The 22,074-nt window shown below is 44.9% G+C and overlaps 1 protein-coding gene across 2 annotated transcripts in view; it reads right to left on the bottom strand.

The window, feature by feature from the left end:
• The window catches only part of PLEK (pleckstrin), a gene marked incomplete at its 3' end in the record, with an annotated part of 40,121 nt that overhangs the window by 5,640 nt on the left and 12,407 nt on the right, over positions 1 to 22,074 (bottom strand). Inside the window, exons 2-9 of one of the 2 annotated variants that reach the window (XM_084798672.1) lie at positions 20,967 to 21,122; positions 20,501 to 20,682; positions 18,979 to 19,070; positions 16,720 to 16,904; positions 14,119 to 14,223; positions 11,003 to 11,086; positions 6,878 to 6,947; positions 5,617 to 5,749 (exon numbers count right to left, since the gene is read on the bottom strand). In XM_084798672.1, coding sequence (XP_084654798.1) covers positions 5,617 to 5,749; positions 6,878 to 6,947; positions 11,003 to 11,086; positions 14,119 to 14,223; positions 16,720 to 16,904; positions 18,979 to 19,070; positions 20,501 to 20,682; positions 20,967 to 21,122 — 1,007 coding nt within the window. Of the gene's footprint in view, positions 1 to 5,612; positions 5,750 to 6,877; positions 6,948 to 11,002; positions 11,087 to 14,118; positions 14,224 to 16,719; positions 16,905 to 18,978; positions 19,071 to 20,500; positions 20,683 to 20,966; positions 21,123 to 22,074 lie in introns of those variants that run through there. The other variant, XM_084798673.1, reaches the window with a different exon arrangement.

Raw genomic sequence — 22,074 nt, 5'->3', positions numbered from 1 at the left:
GCTTGTATTTCTCTTGGATGTAGATCACTGAGTGGAGTAGATAGTGTATATCGAATGATTTAGGTCTTCCCTCGGGCTGTTCTTCAAAGTGGCTGTACCATTTGTACTTTCCCTGTACTGTGCACTGTTCAGGCATTCCACACCCTCATCAAAACTCAGCATGTTGCTCTCTGTTGGTTTGTGCAGCCCATCAAGGCTATGCTGCTGTCCTGTTCTGACCTCCGTTAGCATTTCCCTAATGGCTAAGGAGACCCTGCATATTTTCATGCATTTATTTGCCAGCCATACACCTTTGGGAAAGCTCCTCTCTCTTTATGATGCTGTGTTTGCCTTATTATTGATAAAGCAAGGGTTTTATCCTTACAGCAGCTTTTTCCTGTGTATCCATTATCCTTGTTGCTGCCCATGCACAGAGGGGAGTTTAAAACATTTTAAAGTACATAACAGGAGTACACAATGTATGAGTGTATAAACACACCCTAATCAGTCCATTAAAAATGTTTTGCAAGAACATATCACAGAGTAAAATTTCTCAGAAACCTCAAAACCAGTGCCCATGGGGTGGAGCCCCTTGCTTAGCGGTATCTGACCGTAGAGGTTTCTCTTTATAGGGCTAGCTGTATGCTAACAGGAAATGCTGCTGTAGCTGATAGGACAGGAGCCAGGGCACAGTTAACAGGGTTACTATGTAAACAAGATAGGTACCAAAAGCTGGAGGGAGCCAAGCATATCCTGGGTAGGACAGGGAGCTTAAGTGCATAGATTCAGAAGTCAGGCAAGCTGGGGTTTCAGGCTCCTCTAACGATAAGCCTAGGAGTCTTGGGCACGTTTTATATAGAAACGTTCAACAAAAGAATCCTAGGCAATGGTGATATAGACGGAAAACGATTGCCCGCTACCTTAGGTTACCCTGACCGCCTTCTATGGAAGAAGCAACAAAGGGAGGGAAGTTCGAGTTTGTAGTGTGTGAACACGTGCCAGGTAGTTCATACATATTGCTTCCCTTAGTCCTGACAGCAGCACCAGTTTCATTTTAGCAACAAAGGGGCTGCCATAGTTTGAGTTGAATATCCTCCAAAGGTTCATGCCGCTAAAGTTCAGGCTCCTGTGTCACTCCGTTAGGAAACAGGAGAATCTGTAAGGGGCCTCGTAGGAGGTCTTCTCGTCCCTGGGAACCTACGCTTGGAGCGGACATAAGGACCTCAGAATATTTTCCGTTACTAACCACACCCACAACCAGAACCTTTTCTTCTGCTAGTATGAGGCAGTCACCAAAAGCTGCAAACTAGAGGTCAGCCAACCGTTGATGGAAAGTGTGAGCCGGAACAAGCTAACCTATCTGAGACAGACATCCATTACAGCAATGGAACGCTGACCAACATAGAAGCTGATACTCAAAGAGGCTGTAACTACAGTAAGTCAAGGGCGTGCATCTGAGCCCTGACCCCAGGCACCAGCAGTGCCTTCCCCCGCCATATCTAAACCTTCCCACAAACATCCCTGCGTGTTCTCCCTCAGAAGAGCTCCTCCCATCTGCTCTGTCTCCTCCAGTGATTTCTACACTATAAATTCCTTCTGCCCTGAAACTGGGCTAAACATTGTGAGTGTATAATTCTACTCTGCTTTTAAGCAACATTTAACCTTTCTGAACTTGCTCATTGCTTTTTTTTTTTCTACCACCCTTTCCTCCATGTCTCTAATACATCCTCCATGGCTTTTAAACCCTGTATTTAGAGAACACAAAATCAAATCTGTACCATTGTGCAGTTACTTTTCTGTTTTCTTCTTGCCCTAAAGGTTGGGGACAGAAGGGTTTACATCACCCTTCAAAGAGTCCAAAGGCAGCGGCCCGAAGCTTCTGCTTAGCTTTCCTTATTTTCTCCTGACAAGCACTGAATGACTATGATGTCTTCATTTAAGTAAGTTCCTCATTCTGTTTTGAAAGTTACTCACTATGGTACAGTTTTAGCCACTGTGTGTGTTTCCATGTATGTGTGTGTGTGTGTGTGTGTGTGTGTGTGTGTGTGTGTATGTGTGTGTGTGTGTGTGTGTGTGTGTGTGTGTAAAACTAAACACTGTCCTTACATCAGCACTACATTCCATGCTGTAAGATTTAAATATCTTGTCTTCCAACAGGTGTTTTAGTTTTCAGATTGTGCTTTTATTTGTCTAACCCACTGTCAACTGTATGAGGCAAAAGATCTTTCCATCCTTTATCTTTTCTTCCTTCCTTCTTTCAGTGGTCTCACTGTGTCCCTAGTCTAGCCCTGAAATCACAATCCTCCTGTCATGACCTCACAAGCCCTGGGCCTACATATGTACACCACTATACCTGGCTTATATGTTATTTCTTAAAACGTCTATTGTAGGAACCAGGCCCGACTGGGCTGCCTGCCTGTCTTGCTGTTTCATGTCCTGTTTCTAGCAGCTTCCACGTCTGTGTTTATCTTGGTTAGCTAGTCATGTTTACTGCTCTGAGAACGCGCCCCTCCCTTCCTCGAGACTTTTCCTCCTGTGTGCAATTACCTCTTGAGGGATTTCACCTGGGAGGAGGATTCCTGTTTGGATACCTATAAGAAGGCTCTTTGGAACTCTGGAGAATAATAAACCACTGCCGTGGCTGTTGCTGTGGCTGCTGCTCTCTTAGCACGAAGGACCCACTGTGTTAGTGTGTGTGTGTGTGTGTGTGTGTGTGTGTGTGTATGAGTTAAAGCCAAAGTCCCTCGCCTTCAACTCGGTACCGCGGTGGCGTGGGCGCTGCTGTCTATGGTTGATAATAAATCAGCATGTTTTCCTCCCCTTTAAGCTGGAACACTGAGTAAAAAGTGGCTAGTCTTTCTTGCCAGTGTCAGCTGTCCTGCAAGAAGAACCCTCAGCTGCCACACCCTTCACAAGCATCCTGAGGGGTTTGGCTATCCCGACAGAGTTCAAACCATGTCTGTTTTCTTATTGCTGTGCCCAAGAGGACCTGAGCTTTACTTGTAGGCTAAAACATTCCAATGTAAACAGCACATTTAGCTATTCCCCTAGAATCTGTTTGGTCAAGAGACAGCTCCTCCCCAGGAAAAGGCAAATGCTTACATCAGGAAGCCTTAACCTTCCTACAGGCCACTGTGCACAGCTGTACTGCTACGCAAATGAAATCCCAGGGAAAGGCAGGCAGGAGGATACTGCAGAGTTGAACGCAACGTGCAGCATGCTTAGCAGCCCTAAAGAAGGAGACCTTTCTGTGCACTTAACAGGTCCTTTCATTTGTCTGAGGATTGTAGTTGACGTGACGTGTGTTAAAAACAACAAGCCCTCTCTGCCTTATCCGTCCATCTTTTCTTCAGTGTGGTTGTACTTTCATTATACCCGCAAGTAAACTGACTTTTTAGAAAAGATTTATTTACTTTGGTTTTATGTGTATGAGTGCTTGCCTGTGCGAATGCATGTATTCCACATGCCTGCAGTTCCTTTGCAGGCCAGAAAAGCGTTCTGGATGCCCTGGCACTGGAGCCATCTCTTCAGTCCCTGACTTTTGTTTTTGTTTTAAATGGCAAGTGGATGCGAACAATTTGTGAAATAAGACACTACTCAAAGCTGAAAGCTACAGCCTAAAGGGACAGCAATTGATGAGAGGCAAAACCGAGTCATCGCACCCAAAAGACACTCAGCTGAACCATATATATTTCAAACATAAGGCTGGCTCCATGTTAATAATTACTTGAAGGCTGATTGTAAATACACTGTCTGTGCATTCCCTAGTGATAACGTGCTTAGGAGTCACAGAAAAAGGTTAGTCCTTTGTCCCTTGGCCATCAATAAAGTAACCTGAGGGTGGGCAAGGTCTCGTGACTGGCACAAGGGAATTGAAAGCATGCAAAAGAGGAGCTACATAACCAGGAAAATGTTCTCTCCTTTTTAAAAATGACACCATGGAACTAAATCTGGAGGTAGCAAAAACATTCCTGGAACTGACAAGATGACTCAGTGCCTAAGAATAGCCACTGGCTATTCTTCCAGAGGACCTAGGTTCGATTCCCAGCACCAACATGGGGGAGGGGGTGGTCTCAATCACCCACAACTCCAGCTCGAGGTGATCCAATACCCTCTTCTGGCTTCCACAGGAACCAGGCATGGCACATGGCTCACAAACATACATACAGGCAAAACACCCTTCCACATAAAAATAATGTTTTTAAAAAGAAAATACTCCTTTGCACGAGTACCCTGTTTTACACTTCAGAACAGGAGTCAGAGTGCAAAATCATAACCAAGTTCCCATTTTGAGGCATCTCTAACTAATGATGGGACCAGAAAGCTCTTGGAGCCCAGTTGGAAGCTGCTTACTCTTAAGACATTAGAAGCATGTGGCACTGAGATCAGAAGACCTGAGGGAGCTGCGAGCCTTTGCTGGCCCCCAGCACAGGCTCTGCATAGGCTCCAGCCTTCAGTCCTGACGCTGCACAGGTCTATCATCTATTCAGCTTGCCTTGCCATACACTCCCATCCACCCGCTGCAGGCTGAGGGGATACACTAGCCAGGTAGCTGCCCAGGCCCCTCACACATGCAAGGGCCCCAAATGAACCCATGTTCCATAAACCTTAAGAGAAACTCAAGGACTTAGGGATTGCCTTCTAATTGTAAGAAATGATGCATAGTGGTCCAGAAAACAACAAATGGAGACCCTGGTCAGATCTTAATCTAAGCAGCTTCCACATCTGGACAGACCCGCAGCTGCCCCTGGCTTCCTTGAGTCTGTTTCTCAGGAAATACAACAGCAAAAGCTGGAAAATGTCCCAGCAGGCAGCAAGCTGCTCTTGAGAAGTGTCTGAGCAGGCAAGAATGCAGGCACACTACCTCATTGCTTCACACAGGCCCAGCCAAGAGCAACAGCTAAGTGACCAGAGAACACAGAGAGCTCTTAGTGTTCTCAGTGCAACTTGGCAACATTGGCAAAGACAGGTGATGTCTAAGAAGACGAGGCACAGCTGGACACAGGGCCTGCAATCCCAGCACTCGAGTGGTAGAGGCAGGCAGAGCTCTGTGAGTTCAAGGCCAGCCTGGTCTACAAAGCAAGTCTAGGACACCCAGAGCTACACAGAAAAACAAAAAACAAACAAACAAACAAAATTAGAGAGAGAGAGAGAGAGAGAGAGAGAGAGAGAGAGAGAGAGAGAGAGACTGAAAAAAAACAGGCACATATGAAGAGAGCCAAGAGCCATACCCTTGAAAAAAAAAAGGCACTGTCAGGACAACTGGAGATAGTTTCACTTTCATGGGATTATAATCACAGAGCACTATGTATTGATTTGCTTTTTGAATCTCTAGTTTTTGACTAGAAAGGACTTTGGAGATATCCCAGTCCACGTGGTCATTTTCCACAAGAAGCACCAAGGCCTGGAAAGGCTTTGTAGCCTACCAACGAAGCTCATGACATGGCTCGTGGACACAGCTGGGGTGGAGAGACCACATGAGTGGAGTGGTGTGGGTGACATTATGTGGCACATGTGGTGACATGCAGCAAACACTTCCCACTCCTAGGTTCTTTCTGGCTGAATTGTCATAGACACGTACAAGTCATGGACTGAGCTTCCCACAGGAGGAAATACGGACTTGAACATGGTCCTTACTTCCCAGTCCGCGAGGCCACCTGGATGGCTTTGATCCACTCGGTACGCTCCTTGGATGTGGCTGCCTGCAAGTAATAATGAACTTCATCCGCTGTGATGATCTCAAAAAGGTTCTCTTCCTCGTTCTTCTTGCCTGGCGAGAGAGAAGGGAGAGCGACCCGTGGGTACCAGAAACTCGCCTGCCCCATCTCCTTCCCCAAGCCACAAAATGCCTGGTTCTCAGTGTCCTAATGAAAGTCTATACGCATATTCACTGCCTAAGAATACATGCAGGATTTGTAAAGAGAGCCATGGAGTATAATCATTGAGAAACACATAACACACTCAAGGAGAAACATTTTCTTTCATCATTTGTAAGTTAAATTTCTCACCTTTGCACACCACTAGTGTCTGCTCAGTAACTTCTGATGTGTGCAAGGAATTCCTTCGTTTTGCTCGTAATGTAAGCCAAGAGCCAATCTCAATATACGTTATATTAAAATGTATATTATATTTATATCCTCAAGCATTCCTATGGAATGATGAACCCAAACCAGATCTAACATCAGTCTTGTAAGTACAGTCTAAACGAAGAGCTGAGTTGGTGCTTTTTGAAAGACGAAAAGGCAAATAAACCTAAAGTGTCACAAGGAAGCCAGAGTGAAGCGTGGTTTGCTCCCCTGTAAGTGGTGTGTCTTCTTTTGATTCAGGAACAACAATCAGGAGATGAAGACAAACACACCTCACCCAACGTATTGTATAGTGGTTCCGGTTAAAATGTCATGATTGTTACATTGTTTTCTCTACAGTCTTGTGCTCAAAATATGATTTTGAAAAACAACCCAGAAAAAAAAAAGTAATCTGGCAAGTAACAGGAAAGAAAAATGAAAGGAGGACACAGGCTGTGACATCTCAGTGACCCTTGTGTCCTCTGGGCCCGACAAGGCAGTAAACAGCTACGTGGCTAATCCATGTGTCAGCCATAGGCATGTGAGTGCAGGGGAACAAGGATCATCTATGCCGCCCCTTAGCATGGGCGCTGTGCAAGCCAGTTTGGAGGCAATGGATTCTTCTAGCATTGTTCAGTGACATACTTGAGGCATCCACAAGGCCACTTCAAGTTCTAGAAGGAAGGCCAGCTCTTGGGAAGAGCTGACACTTACCTCCCTCCAAAGCTTCCAGACAGTTAAAGGGATGCGCCCTTGCTGGGCGGTTAGCTCAATGCGCACACATGTAGAGCGGCAGCCCACACATTTCCCCTCCCACAGAAGCTCCTGCTTACCATCCGGGTTGCTCTCCACTGAGGTCACCACACAGCCTCTCAAGTGGACTGCTCCCAGGGGATCTTCACCCTAGAGGAGAGAGAGGCTGCTGTGACCCCAACATACACACTATGGACCAGACCGCCTCATTCTGTTGCTGGAGACCTAGCACAGGCTCAGTCAGGTAGATGCCAGGGAAGAGCTGCGCGTGAGGAGATGCAAGCCAAGCTGGAGTTCAGATCTGGAGGAAAGGGGTAGGGGTGGGGGAGATGCTGAGGTTATTACATCCCACTGAAGAACCGCCTGCTCTCGCGCGTGACACAGCACTTCAGCCCTCACAGGCAGAAGCCAAAGAGCGCCACCAATGGGCATAGCGAGGCCTCAGTTCCGACAGGTGACTCCAGCTTCTTTTCACTTCAGAACTGTACCTGTTCATTGATGAAAAAAAACCTCTTCTTCAGTCAACAGTCAGGATGGGTGGACTTAAACAAAGGACCTCCCAGGTGTCCTGAAAGATGAATTATCTATTCTTGCATATTAACTCACGAACAGACCGTTGGACAGAAAGAGTTTCTACAAAAATTCAAGTTGGAGAGTACTTAAGGTAATATGGTGGACTAAAAGCTATGTTCCTGTGATCTCTGTAAGGAGAAAATTAGAATAAGGGGCAAAACCAGTTCTCTGACAGCAAAAAGGAGGGAGAGCTTTAAAAATACACACTGGTAGTAATAGAACAGGTAAGAAGTGCAGAGAAAAATAGAGGTGACCCAGTGGATGACATGAAACCCAAGCCTCACTCAGGGGCTAAAGAGATGAGTCTGCAGTTAAGAGGACTTTCTGCACCTGTATAAGAACCAGGATTTGGATCTCAGCATCTATATAACACCTATATATATATATATATCCCTCACACACCTATAGCCCAATCCTATATATAGGAGGACATCTAGGGTTTGTTAGCATCCAGCCTAGGCAGCAAACAACAAGAAAACTGAACTCTAGTTTCAGGAAGAGAACTCACCTCAAAGGAATAAATCAAAGAGTAATAGAGGAGCATGTGACATGCTCTGTGCTCCACACATGTTTACAGTCATGCATGTCTGCACACCTACATGTCTATAGAACACACACACACAGAAGCCTTTTCCAAAAGCATCTTGTTTTCTCCTATGTAAGTAGTAATGCCCTCAAATGTAAGATGTTCAATTTTTTTAAAAATGCCCTAATCAGGACCAACACCTAAGCCAAGAGATGCACTGACCATAGCACAGAAACACAGGAAACACAGCAGTAGGGCTCCTCCAAGAGACCATAATTTCTCACCAACCGAATCCAGAGATGAAAATTTAGTATTAAGATGATTAAGGACCTCAAATAGTTTACAAACAGGCAGATGAAGTCAATCTAAGGCCTGGGAGGAAAGTCATCAACATAATGAAGTGACAAAAAAAAACCCCAGAAAATCAGAACATGGATTGAAAAGTGACAAGGAGGAAAATGCCACAAGGAAGGTGAGATGTTCAAAAACAACAAGAAACAAAGAGACATTGAAATAAAAATCCCAATTAACCAAATAAAAAATGGAATGCAAAGTACTACCAAAGGGTTTTACCAAACACACACACATACATGTATTTATACACATACATATATATGCATGTGTGTGTGTATATATATATATATATATCTCAGGGGTAAAGGAGAACATTGAGGTATGTGACATCCAAACATCAATTAATATAAATATATAAGTGAAGGTAGATACATAGATAGATGCATAGATAAGTAAGCAAACAAGAACACAGCGCCCAAGAAATCCAGAGCACAGTCATAACCTAAGAATCCATGGAACAGAGGAAGAGGTGATAGAAACTGAAGACAGGTAATTCATTTGATGAAGTCATAGCAGAAAGTTTCACAAACATAGACAAAGTAAAAGCATACAAACACCACAGGCAGTTATGAAAATAAATAAATTCCCAGAGAAGAACCCCTCCACAACATATTATAGTCACGATAGCAACAAAACAGAGCAAAGGAGCAATATTAAAAACTGCAAGGGAGCTGCAGGCGTGTCTGTGGTGGGGTGTGGAGCCCCTTGGGAATGCTGAGGAGGGACAGAGCTGGGTCATATGTTAGTTCTCATTTTAATTATTTATTCCCATAGTGGCTGGACTAGTATGTACTCCCACCATCCATGAACAAAAGCCCCTCTTTCTGCATACTAATATGTTATATTTCTTGAGATCTGCCCTGAGCGGGGTGAGGTGGTATCTCAAAATAGTAGTTTTATAATGATAGGAAGTGTTGAAAACTTTTTAAAAAATATTCTTTTGAGAATTGTCTATTCATTCCTTTAACTCATTTGTTGATAGGCAGGGGCTTTTTAATGTTTAATTTTTGCAGTTCTGTGAAAATTCTGGATAGTAGTAGGCCCTCTCTGAAGTACAGCTAGTAAGCGTTTTCTCCATTCTGTGGGCTGTTTGTTTGTTCTGCTTACAGTTGCCTTTGCTGTGTAGGTATTTGTTATTTAATTTAGCCCTAGCTGCTGATTCTTGGATCCAGTTCCTGTGCTGTCGGAGACCTTCTCAGAAAGCCTTGCCTAAAGCCACACCCTGAAACACGCCCTCTGTGTTTTCCACTTTTAGTCCTAGCATTTCAGGTTTTACACTGAAGTCTTTGACAAAGTTAACTTTTCCATACAGGGTGAAAAATGTGCTTCTAACTCCACTCTCCTGCACATAAATAGTCAGTTTTGCTAGCACCATTTGTTGAATAAGCTTGTCCTACTGTGTGTGGATTGTGTTGTTGTTCCATTGTCAAAATTCAGGTGACAATAGTGCTGTTGGTTTATTTCCATCCTATTGGCCCGATTGTCTGGTTTTATGCCAGCATCTGGCTGTGTGTCTCATTACAGCTCTGTTGTGTAATTTGATGTTGGGTGTTGTGGTACCTCCAGGCATGTTCTCTCTCCCTATGGTCATCCTGGCTCTTTGCAGCCTCTTGTGATGCTGTATGAATTCCCGAATTGCTTTTTTAGTTCTATTAAGGATGACGTCAGTGTTTTGATGAAAACTTCATGGAACCCATAGTTTACTTTTGGTAGTTGAGCCATTTTCATACATCAGTCCTGCCCACACATGTGTGGGAGGGTGTAAATGTAGATAAAACCTAAAGGCTAGAAAGTAAATCTGGGAGGTTAAAATAGGTGATAAATAAATTAAGTAAATATCTGCAAGTGTATGGAGGAAAATGAACGCTTACCTACTGCCGGCGGGAATATAAGCTGAGATAGTCACTACGTAAATCAATGTGAAGATTTCTCAAAAGACTAGAAGTAGAAAATACACTGCAATTCAACCTAGAAGTTGGACTGGATGGATGGGTCACGAAAATGTGTTACATATGCAGCTGTAAAAATAACAAAATATTGACATTTGTAGGGAAATGGATGGAACAACAGACCATTTTGTTGAAGTCAGATAAGCCAGACTCAGAAAGATAAACTGCTCTCATGTTTTCTCCTGTGACAACATTAGTGAGTAGAAAGGGGACCGCAAGTGAGGAGCAGGAGGTATGACAGGAAGGAGGGGAAGGGGGTGTGAGGGGCTGTGTGACCACTCAAGGGGAGGTTGGATCAGATAGGAGAGGAGAGGAAGGGACTAGAGTTGGCACTGAGGGTAGAGAAATGACAGCAAACTAGGCAGGTGCGTGTGTGTGCTGGAAATGTCACAATGAAGCCCAGTATTTGAATGCTGAGAGAAATTAAAGTGATTGTGTATGTATGTATGTATGTATATATATATATATATATATATATATATATATATATATATGTATATATGTGTGTAAATATGTATGTGTGTACATTCATATACATACATACATATATACACATATATAAAGTAGGACATGAGTTAACCAAATACATATAATACACTGATATTTTCTTCTACTCCTGGGTTGAACTAAGAGGCACAAGAACTCAGACATTGCCCTTGAAGTGGTAGAAAAAAGGAACAGAGTAGGAAGAAAAGAAACCTGAGAATGAAAGTGAAAGTAATTAAAACAGAAGGGGTGTGGCCCCAGCTCACACACACTGTGAAGTTTCTGTTTACACGGACTTATCAGCCCCATAACCTCACCCCGGCAGGATCGTAGTAGTGCAGGTAGGCTGGGTCTTCTCTCAGAATGAACTTTCTCACTTTCCAGTTTTTTCTCCTGTGCCCCTGTATCAGGAAACAACACGGGGAAAGGGGGGTGAGCATCACTCTGTACACACAGTGTTTGGTAGGAGTCTGCTGAGATACAGGGTAAAAGAAAGCCATGTGAGCTGCTGAGTCCCAAACCAGCCTCTCCCAGGGATATAGCACCAAGGCCAATTAATAAGGCAAATGTTACTGAGTCAAGTGGATACGTTAAAGTATTTTGCTGCTGTCTTCCAGCTTTAGGATTGTGTGAGATGGTATGACACCACGTGTGACATATTGAGCAGTGCTGGGCATCGGACTTGGTTCAAGGCATGGTCCTGTTCTTTGGGGAGTTTATGATCTATATGGAAATAGGCTATGACAAAATCCTAGTGAAATGCTAGATATAAGTAATGGACTTCAAAAGAATTAAGTGAGAGATGTGTAATTGTAGACATGAGATATCGAACAAAACATGATACAGGTGCTCTCTCTCTCTCTCTCTCTCTCTCTCTCTGTGTGTGTGTGTGTGTGTGTGTGTGTGTGTGTGTGTATGTGTGTGTGTGTGTGTGTGTGTGTGTGTGCACGCATGCGTGCATGTGCACCTGTGCAGGTGCATGCATATGTATGTGTGTATGGAGGTTAGCTGTCAGCCGTGTCTTCTGTGACAGTGCCCCTCATTAAGATGTGGGGCTCCTCAATGAAAGTTGGTTACAGGGCCAACAAAAGCCCCGGGGGATTTGCCTATCTTTATCTATTTAGTACTGGGAATACAGGTGTGTGCCACACCAGGCTTCTTACATGGGCTCTGATGATAGAACATGGGTTCTCATTTCTACATGTATGTGTGTGCACCACAGGTATGCTTGGTGCCTGTACACATCAGAAGGCACTGGATATCCCGGAAGTAGAGTCAGTCAAGGATGTCCGCTAACCTCCATGTGTGTGCTGGGAACTGGACCCCGGCTCTCTGCAAGAGCAGTAAGTGCTCTTACATGGTGAGCCATCTCCCCACCTCAAAATGACTTCTGAGACCCATCAGCTTCTACAAGTATGGATATTTTCCTTGCCTTAATAGCATTACCCATGATATATGAGCACTGAAGTCACTTCACATGATTTCTTCTTTGTTGGAAGACACGAATGCCACCTGTCTTGTGTAATTGTGACATGGACCACCAAATTATCCTGAATTGTTGGGAGGGTCAGCCAATCTTGACCAGCTACCATATTTTTTCAACACCATAACGTGCTTTAGTGAAAAGTTTATTATAAGTGTCTGATCACCTTTCTTTAATGATTATTTACTGAGGGAATCCAAGAACATATGCATGCCTGGGTTTTCTAATAACCACTGTCTGAATTAGCAGTCAACCATTGTATTTGATTTTAGCCACTTGACAAAAGCTTATTGTTAATCACAGAGCCAAAAGAGTGTTGAATTCTGAGGCACAAACAAGAAAACCATACATAATACCCTGTCCTTCCCCTCTCAGACTCTATATGTGGGCGAGGATTAACAAGGTATTTTGTTCATTGTTATAATAGAAACTTATACAGAGGGGATTAGACTGAATATAACCCAAGGCTATTGGTTCATCCTGTAGTTCCATTTATCGAGTATGATTATTTCTCTTAAAATGAAAGTGAGAAACAGGAAGCGGAACACAGTTCTCTGGTTATACCCAGCTTCATCCCACCTGCGGAATGTGCACCACAACATCTTCCCTATAGGGTAACCCTGGTGAACTCCCGGCAGCGATGGAAGGAGAGTTCACATTTTGAAGAACATAGAGTTTTGTTGTGGTTTTTTTTTTTTTTTTTTTTTTTTTTTTTTTTTTGCTCCCAAGTGATTCTGATATGACCCGGGTTGTTCATGAGCTAAAGGGCTGAGGCCGGCAAGCACATGGAGAGCTCTGCCACTCAGGGCTCTACCTGGCCTGGGCTACACACACACACACACCTCTTTCCTTACAGTGCACTTAGCAACCTGGGACTCTCCCCTGCCTGGAGCTGCACAAACACTCTACTCCAAACAACAGACCAGGTCCCTCCTCCCTCAGCAGCCCCTTCGGAATTCCCTTTTTGTGGTTGCTTTGCACGCAAATATGTCCTAAAGCACATGTGGGAACTAGAGACAAGGGGCAAACGCAACTTAAACAAATCTTGGATTCATATGCAATAAAGCGACTTTTAAAGGAAAATCCTCTATCATACCTATAATTTGGAATTAATATGATTAAGTTCAGGTGTTATGGCAAAAGCACATGCAATAAAGAAAAACTCAGATAACTCAAGAGCCAAGGTCATCAATTAAAACAGAACCACTCAAATTACACCTCCTAAAAATGAATACTTCCTCTTTGTGTACCCCATAAAAAGCTACATTGTGAATTCCTGAATGTAGGCACCTGAATTTTAACATAATCCTGACACACACAGCTGTACTGAGCCCTCAAATGGGAGCTGACTTTAGCCTGCTGTTCCTACAAAGTGGCCCCCTGCCATAGGTTTAGGTCTCCACCACAGTCTGGAATGGCACCTTCTCTCTCATTACCAAGGAATGTGGCCTGTTCCTATTTTCTGGACACTTTGAAACACTTTATCACGAAATATCTTTGCTTTTGAATGGTGTCTCTTGACGAACTTACTATTCCTATTTAAAAAGAGGCAATATTTTCTTTAAACACTTTTCATCATTATGACATTGGCCAAAAGAAGCATTCCAGTGTTTCTAGGGGCCTTTTCTGTTTGCCCCAGTCCTAACCTAATATCACCCTCACCATCTACTCAGTGTTTTGTCTTTCACTTTGTGGGTTTCACTTCTGGTTTTACCGGTCAAATAAACTAAATGCTATTTGATAATGTTGGACTTTTAAAATGTATTTCTTTTATTTTGTCTTTTTAAGATAAAGTCTCACTATTTACTCTGGGCTGGCTCTGAGCTCACAACAATCCCTATGGGTCAGCTTTATGAGTGCTGGGATTACAAATGTGCACCAGCATCATCAGCTCACACGGGTGTGAAGAAAAGGAAGGATGCCGGAGTGGAAACCGTGGCCGTCGCTCACCTGTTTCAGTAAACACCCCTGCTTGATGATTACCCCTCGGAACTCTTCTCTCAAAATCACGTCGTCATCACTGGAATTCTCGTCACAGAAGAATCCACTGTCTGGCTGTTGGGAAAGCACACAACGGCAGGTTCTTACTGCTCTTAAGCATTTTGCTGTACCGATGCGCACACCCCTTCTGCCAGGCCCTTCGCCTCCCTGCTACTGCAGGTACAGTGATCTGGAGCTCCGAGGTGACAGTGGGTTGGCTGTCTAAGCCTCCCGCGGTCTCTTGCTCCTGGACCCTGTTCCTTTTGTGTCACCAGATCGATATCCTTTCATTTTCTCCGTTTCCTAGGGCTATATCATACACCTAGCTCAGTCTTCTTTACCAACACATGGATCATTTCAGTTTTTCTTCTCATGGGACTTCATGGCCAAATCTTTGAAATCAGAGTAACAGCACTCATGGTTTGTCGCTCAGCTCCTCTCTAGCCTTGAAAGAACCAAGAGTACCTGCACCCACTCAGCCCCGGAGGTCGGGACAATTGGGGGGGGGGGCGGGGGTTTCTGAGCTTTAAGAGAGTGACACACAGAGGAGGAGCCCCTGTGAGCAGGTAATTTTGCACCTTCATTTAAATAACTATAAAAAGCTAGGCCAAAGATCAGAAGCATGAGACCGGACTGAGAGTAGAACTTCCCCAAACGCGAAATGAAACGCTGTATGGGATGGTCACTACTTGCAAAAGAATAGCTATTAGTACTTTTCCTAACTTCTACATTCTGATCCAAAATAGAAACAAAACTGTCAAAAAAAAACCCCTAGAAATCCACAGCTGCTGAAATCATCATGTGATCCCAAGCTCGGCTCATGTTATATAATATGAGTTTAGCAATCGCGGTAAACATATGAAGCATACAAGGTGGTGGGAGGAAGTCCATACAGAAACATAGTGCATATTTTATTGTACATGTGAACACAGACAGACGTCTCACCACACTTGCGATTTCATGCTCGGTCCCCTGTAAAGGACACTTTAGTAAGACTGGTGCTGTTGCCTTTCCACTGCTGTGTTCCCTTTCTCTAGGACAATATGTGCCAAGCAGCTGCACATTTATATACTTTTATAAATGAATGAGGGCTTCTCAAAAAGTGGGTCATGACCCCTTTGACAGTCGAACAACCCTTTGACGGGGGTCACCTAACACCATTAAAAACACAGATGCTTATGTTAGATTAATAACAGTACCAAGATCAATTATGAAGTGGCACCGAAAATCATTTTGTAGTTGAGGATCCCCACAACATGAGGAGTGATATTAAAGAGTTGCAGCCTTAGGAAGATGGAGAGCCACTGACTTAGAATAAAAATAAAGGTAATAAAATTTCAAATGTGAGTTAGAGAAAACCACTGAAGTAAACAATCTTTAAACTGTTCACTTGGAGAGGGCAGCATTTGAGGGAGCAGCTATTAAGTCTAGAAAGTACTGGTATATTAGGAGCTTTACAGGCCTCATGTCTTTACAGCTTCCGGTACATGTTTCTGAAGTATTAATTCGTTTATTTATGTGTGCATGGGGGAGAGAGAGATCCATATGAAAACGCGCACGGCATTGAGTGGATATGGAGGTCAACTGCTGCAGTTCTGAAGGGCGAGGTTTTCCCAGCAAAAGTTTTCCTGCAGCTGCAAGGCATGTTTCCCCAAGGCAAATTAACAACTCTGTCTGTCTGGGACTTTTTTTGCCAGGTGAAAGTGTTCTACCCTTGCTCTGCAGGGGGAAGTTTCCTCATTGAAAGCTCAGCTCCAGCAAAAGAGTTACAGCTCTGCTCCAAAGGTATTCTAGCCAAGGAATACCACAAAATCACACCGCACAACAAACCTCACACAAGAGATTTAGCGGGAGTCTGCTCTAGTGGGAAGCAGCAGAGAACTGGGCAGAACACAGGGTTTATATAGGGATGCTTTGTTGGGGGCAGCACTTTCCTAGGTGGCCTGGGATTGTGGGGATTATATGGCCTGGTCATTGGGGCAAACTCAGGGATTGGTGGGATGTGTTTTTGTTTTTGTTTTTGTTTTTTTCTTGTAGGGCAGGATTGGCCACTCTCCAGCCTTGGGACTAGGAACTACCACTATAGCTGTTAGAAAACAGCCCCCTTAAGGCTGTTAGGGACATCTGGGGGAGGAGAATGACCTCAGGAGCCCTTCAGGTGCCCATCCCCCACCCCCACCCACACACACCCCACACACCCCTAACCCATTTCCTGCCTTCTGTGTTTTCAAAGTTTACAATAGTATACAAAGTTTACAAAGGTAGTTCACAGCTGGAAGGCTTTCCCTGCGGCTTTAGTGAGTGTTGAACAGCCAAGTGTCAAAGGACAACCAGATCGAGTTGGTCCTCCACTTCTACCATGCAAGTTCTGGGGATTAAACTCTTGTCATCAGCCTTGGCACCAAGTATCTGTGGCCACTGAGCCATCTTGATGTTAATGCTTTGTCTTCTCCAGCCTTATCACCCATCAACTCCCTTTAGGGCTAGACGTTCTCTTTGCATATGTGGCCTATAGGCAACCTACCCCAATCCTATGGCAGGAAGAACAAGTGGGTAGATTTTCACACTTACAAAGTAGTAGAAAGCATCAGCGTTGTCCAGGAAAGGGTTTTCGGCTATCCCATCGGCTGCGTTCTTGGACAGATCCCCAGCAGGCTGCAGGTACCCTTCACTGAGCAGGGATGCAGAGATCATGAGGCCTTCCTGGCGATTCCGAACCAGCTTGTTGGAAACCAGCCAGTCAATGACACCACTACCTGGATGGGAACATCAGACGGGAAGATAAACTCTTTTTCCCAAGCCGCAAGCCACTGACTACCACCCACACTCTGGCTGCAGTAGACACAAGCGTCCATCTTGTCTCAGCTTCCCTGTTGCTCCAAGAAGGAGAATGAACATTAGTGAGTCAGACACTTGGAAATAAAAGGAGTCATGCAAAAGTTAAAGCACACACACTCACATACATATATATGTGCATATATGCATATATACTTATACAGTACTTAAAATATATATAAATTATTTTCACCCACACATTTATTGAGCAAGTCCAAGATACTAGATGACTGCGTACAAGATAGTAGGGTAGATTCCCTAGTGAAAACATAAGCACTAAAGTTATAGAATTCTGCTATAAGTCAATATTGTAGAACGATGAATGACTGGGTCAAATCAGAAAATGACTTATATAGAGAGTAACTGGGCTGAGACCTAAAATATGAGAAGGGTTTGCAGGCATTTAATATAGGAGTTGAGAGTCCAGCCTAGGCAAGGAGACCACCGTTTGTGAGGACAAACTCACAAGCACCTCACTGCTGATGTGATAGTCTGGGTACTCCACTGCATGTGAGCACTGACTACTCTCTAAGCTCTGCCTCTCCAGTGAAACCACCTGCCTCTCATGAGGACTCCACTCAACGGGGGCATTCTGGAACCTACTATGACCATCCATGGGAAGGACCTTGAGTCTTAATCAATATCGGGAACTCATGGATACATTCAACAGAAAATAAGTCTAGGCTAGATCTGGTGGCAGAGTCTACATAGGAACCCCTCCTTATTCTTTTGCCTGGGACCCTCCTCATAGTGACCCCAGCCCCACAGCCCCACAACCTTAGGGTCCTGCCTTGCTTTTGCTGTGTTCATTAGTAGGTTTTGATGCCGAAGCTAGGTCCTGACTTGATGCTAAATGGCTACTGCCCACATTCCCTGAAGCCCACTCCTTTGAGATACTGCTCCGCTGTGCAAATCACACCCTCTTCACCTTCCTGACTCTGACCTAAGCCATTTTTGTGGATTTTCTGTGGATCTAACATCTCCTCAGCTGCTTAAACTGTTCTAATTCTTCCAAGCTGTATCCCTGTGGCCATTTCTTGCAAAGATGTTTACAGGGCTGAGAGTCTGACACACTTACTCACAAACTACACGTCCCATTTTGTGTTCCGTAATGAGCCATCAGCTCTTCTAAGTGGTCAGTTATATTTAAATGCATACTCTGCACATTTCAACCCACGACTCATCAGAAACCTTCTCCACACACTCCCTCTACCTTGAGGTCAAATTGTGGCACCGCCTTCTATTGACCTCAGCAACACTTAGTGCTCTTTTCCAAACTTATGGTGCTGTGTGTGTGTGTGTGTGTGTGTGTGTGTGTGTGTGTGTGTGTTGTGCCAAATATATATGATGACTTTAATCATAATGACTATTTGAAATCTTAGAACTCAGGGTGCTTTGTACGTGTTGGGTACTGTTCTACCTCAAAACGACAAGCCTGGGCGGTGAGTGCACTATGATTCCACCTCCCCTCCCACCGCCCCTTTTAGAGACAGAAAGCACAGAATGGCCAACATACTGGCCTGAAGTTTTGAAAGTAGTAGGCTGCAGACCCAGGGTTTGAAACCGGACAGCGTGTTTTCACTGCTATATGACACAGCTTAAACTGGTACCACTTAATAATACCTTACCATACACTGTGTCTGACGCTCCTAACATTATTATTTGGATTTTATACCACATATCTGAATTCTTGTTCATCATGGTGTGGGCTGTGCCTTTTTTTCAAAACCTTTTCAACATAACGCCAAATGTTGAAGAAAAGAGATGCTTCCTGATGTAGCTGTGACTCTTTAAGTCTTATCTTGAAGAAAAACCAAGGCTCGTCTGCCCTTATTTCTGTTTCCGCACAGGCAGAGCTCTGCTCTCTTGTTCACCCGTCTGCATTCCATGCTCCTGTGCATCCCCTATGCACCCCGCCCCTGCACACACGGATCCTGTGGGCGAACGCCACATTTCCCCTCAGCCGCCCAACTTTGGGAGAGCACCTCATTTTACCTGTGAAGCAGTGATTAAAAACCTTCTTGTCCTTCTCCAGATTCAGTTCCTTTATTCCTTTTTCAGGGTCTTTCATGGACAGATACAAAGCCCTGCACCGCGAGAGAAGCAGAGGTGAGGGAGGAGCATGTCTGAGTGGCGACCCGCCTTACAGAGGCCTCCATGAGCTAAGTTTCCCGACTCCTTACAGTAGCCATGAGCCTGGTCTCTCAACTTGCCTAGTCGCATGGCCTACAGAGCAGTCAGCAGATGCTCTTAGTATCTGTTAAATCTCTTTCTTGATTTCAGTCTGGTGCCTAAGATGGAGACTTGCCCTGTCATCTGCTAAAGGTTAAGGGTTCCCAGAGCTAATGTTGTAAGAACAAGGATCTTTAAGGTCCCTGCAATTGTTTGGATCTGGCCTGCCCTGCAAATGCCCATGCCTTCAAGGCTTGGGCCCCAGCTTGGTGCTGTTCAGAGGTAGCTGAAACTTCAGGAAATGTGGCCATGGAGGGGATGGTTCTTCCATTAAAGCGATTTCCAGGGAACCACAGGGACCTGAGTTTGGACCTCCAGCACTCACAGAAAAAGCAGGGCACGGTAGCTTGAGACACCCCAGCACTGTCTGGGTAGAGACAGGAGGATCCCTGTGGGCAGGCAGGCAGGCCAGCTAATCTGAGCCAGTGGGCTCCAGACTCAGTGAGGCAACTTGTCTCAAAAGTAAGGTGGAGAGCAAAGATATCTGCAGTCAGCTTCCAGCCTGCATCCATATACACCTGCATGTATATGCACATGGACCCACATACAGGAAGGCACACACATACACGTGTGCGCGCGCGCACACACACACACACACACACACACACACACAAGTGAGAGTTTTTCAGGTTACTGTGGACATGCTCTTGAAGGAGATATGGGAACCCAAGTTCCTTTTCTGTGTCTCAACCAGAAACGGGACATATATGCTATATTATTCATATCTGCCTTGATATTCTGCCCCCAACCACCTCTGTGGCACGTAAGTCAAACTACACAGTTTAACCCACACATTAAATCTCCCCTTGCCTAAGTTGACTCTTCTAGATACATGTCAGCACGGCGGAAAGATAACACAGTGCCCCAAGCCTTACAAGGTTTTTAGAGGCCATTTGTTACAGACAGTTGTCTTCAAGAAACTGAGTTTTAAAGGCTTATCTCCTTTTTTTTTTTTCCTGCAAATAAGGTAAAATGGTGAGCTCTTACTTTTTGTCCCTGGAATACTAAACTAAAAACTGCTTCATCAGAATAATTCTATATCTCTGCTTCCTTGTCGTTTGAGCATCATTCCCACTAATTTCTGACAGTTCTAGCCAATCACGTGATGTCTGCAGCCAGCAGCCATGGCTAGACCTGGCTTCTCCTCTTGGGCCGCTACCCAAGTGCTCCCCCGCTCTAGGAGACTGCTTTCCACTCCACCCTATGCGAATTGGATTCCTGGCAGACATCTTAAGCAGCCACCATGGGATTCTTTCTACTGAGAGAGACAAACTCAGAAAGTTACCCCAAGTCAATGGTCTCTGGCAGGCGGATGGACCTCCTGGTGGACTTCCTTGCAAACTTCTGGCCTCCTTCAATGCACTTAATGGCTTTCTTGATGTCCCGAACCCAAGCGTCTCTCTCCTCCAGGAAGGCTGCCTGGAAGAAGTGGTCCTGCTGTTTGGCTGTAGTGACTTTCAACACGAACTGAAAACCAAAACACAGTCCATTACAAATGACTCCTTTCAAAATCTTTAGCCCTCCGCGAAACAGCAGTTGATACAATGCCAGGATAACAAGTGGATGTTGACAGGAGCAGGTGCTTGTTCAGAAAGCACTGCTAACATCAGGCAGACTCCAAGGTCAGCCCATAAGCCGAGACTTAAAGACGGAGAGGGGGAGGCGAGAGCTAGGAGAGGCAGAGTTGGAAAAAGAACATCTGAGGTCAGCAGGTGACACAAAGGTCATCGTGGCTCAGGATATCAACTCACCATCCTTTTGCCAAAGTCCTGACAGGGGCTGGTGAGGGTACTCCCCTTCAGGGGGATCATTCCCTTAGGGCTGTTGTCGGTCTTCTTCTTATAAAACTCAATTCCGTCTTCCAACAGCACAACCCACATGGGTTTCCAGGTGCTAAACACGCTTCCCTGTAATAACAAGAAGGAGCTGGGAAGCAGGCCGGACAGGAGGATCTGTGGACCTGTATAGTTCCACTTGCCAGAGCAGATTCATACCTGCTAGGAGTTGACTTTAAAAGCACTTCTGTAACACCTCTGCTGACTCGACATGAATCCTCGCAAAGTGATGACTTCTTGGGACACCATTGTATTCCCTAGCTGTTGCCACTTGCTCGAGCTGGCCGCTCTCTGGATGCGCTTTCAAACTCTGCCTCTCTTCCTTTCTCTCCTGCCCTCTCCATCCTTAAGGCTCAGCTTAGGGGCTAGCTGGTAAAGGCTTCCCAAACTGCGCCTTGTAGCCTTGATCTGAAGGCCACCTCCCTCTTTCCTCACCGATTGTCCTTTGCATCCTAAAACTGTGCTGTCTACTTCCTTTTATAGTCAGTCCCGGTTAGCTTTCTGTGGCTGCACTGAGAACACTTGACCCACAGCAACCTGCGAACGGAAGGGTTTGTTTACAATCCACTGTGGAGAAAAGACAGGGCAGCAGCCTGAAGGCAGGAACTGAAGCAGAGACCATGGAGGAATGCTGCCGGTGGCTTGCTTTCCCTGGCACGTCCTGCTACCTTTCTTCCGTTCTCCATTTCCAGTCCGCACCCGTCTATTACCAGTTACCCACAGGCCAATCTGACGGAGGCGGTTCTGCAGCTGAGATCCCCTCTTACCTGCAGTTAAATTGCCTTCATGGGGTTGTCTTCCCTTGCCAGGAACTGACATTACCAGGCCCTTTCACTCATTCATGGCCTATGAGCATGGCACATAGCTCATGCTCACTAAAATCATGACAGAGAAGACTATTTCCAAATTGCCAAATGCTAGTATCTTATCACGCTTTACTGAGAAATATGACCTGTCCTCCTCATTGTCACCCATCATCACCTTTACCTTAAGCCACCCTTTACCAACATTATTACCCAACTGT

Source organism: Acomys minous, assembly GCF_964271855.1.
Source record: "Acomys minous genome assembly, chromosome: 10".
Taxonomy (NCBI): domain Eukaryota; kingdom Metazoa; phylum Chordata; class Mammalia; order Rodentia; family Muridae; genus Acomys; species Acomys minous.
Note: the sequence above shows the minus strand (reverse complement) of the source record. Positions and strands in the feature narration are given on the sequence as shown.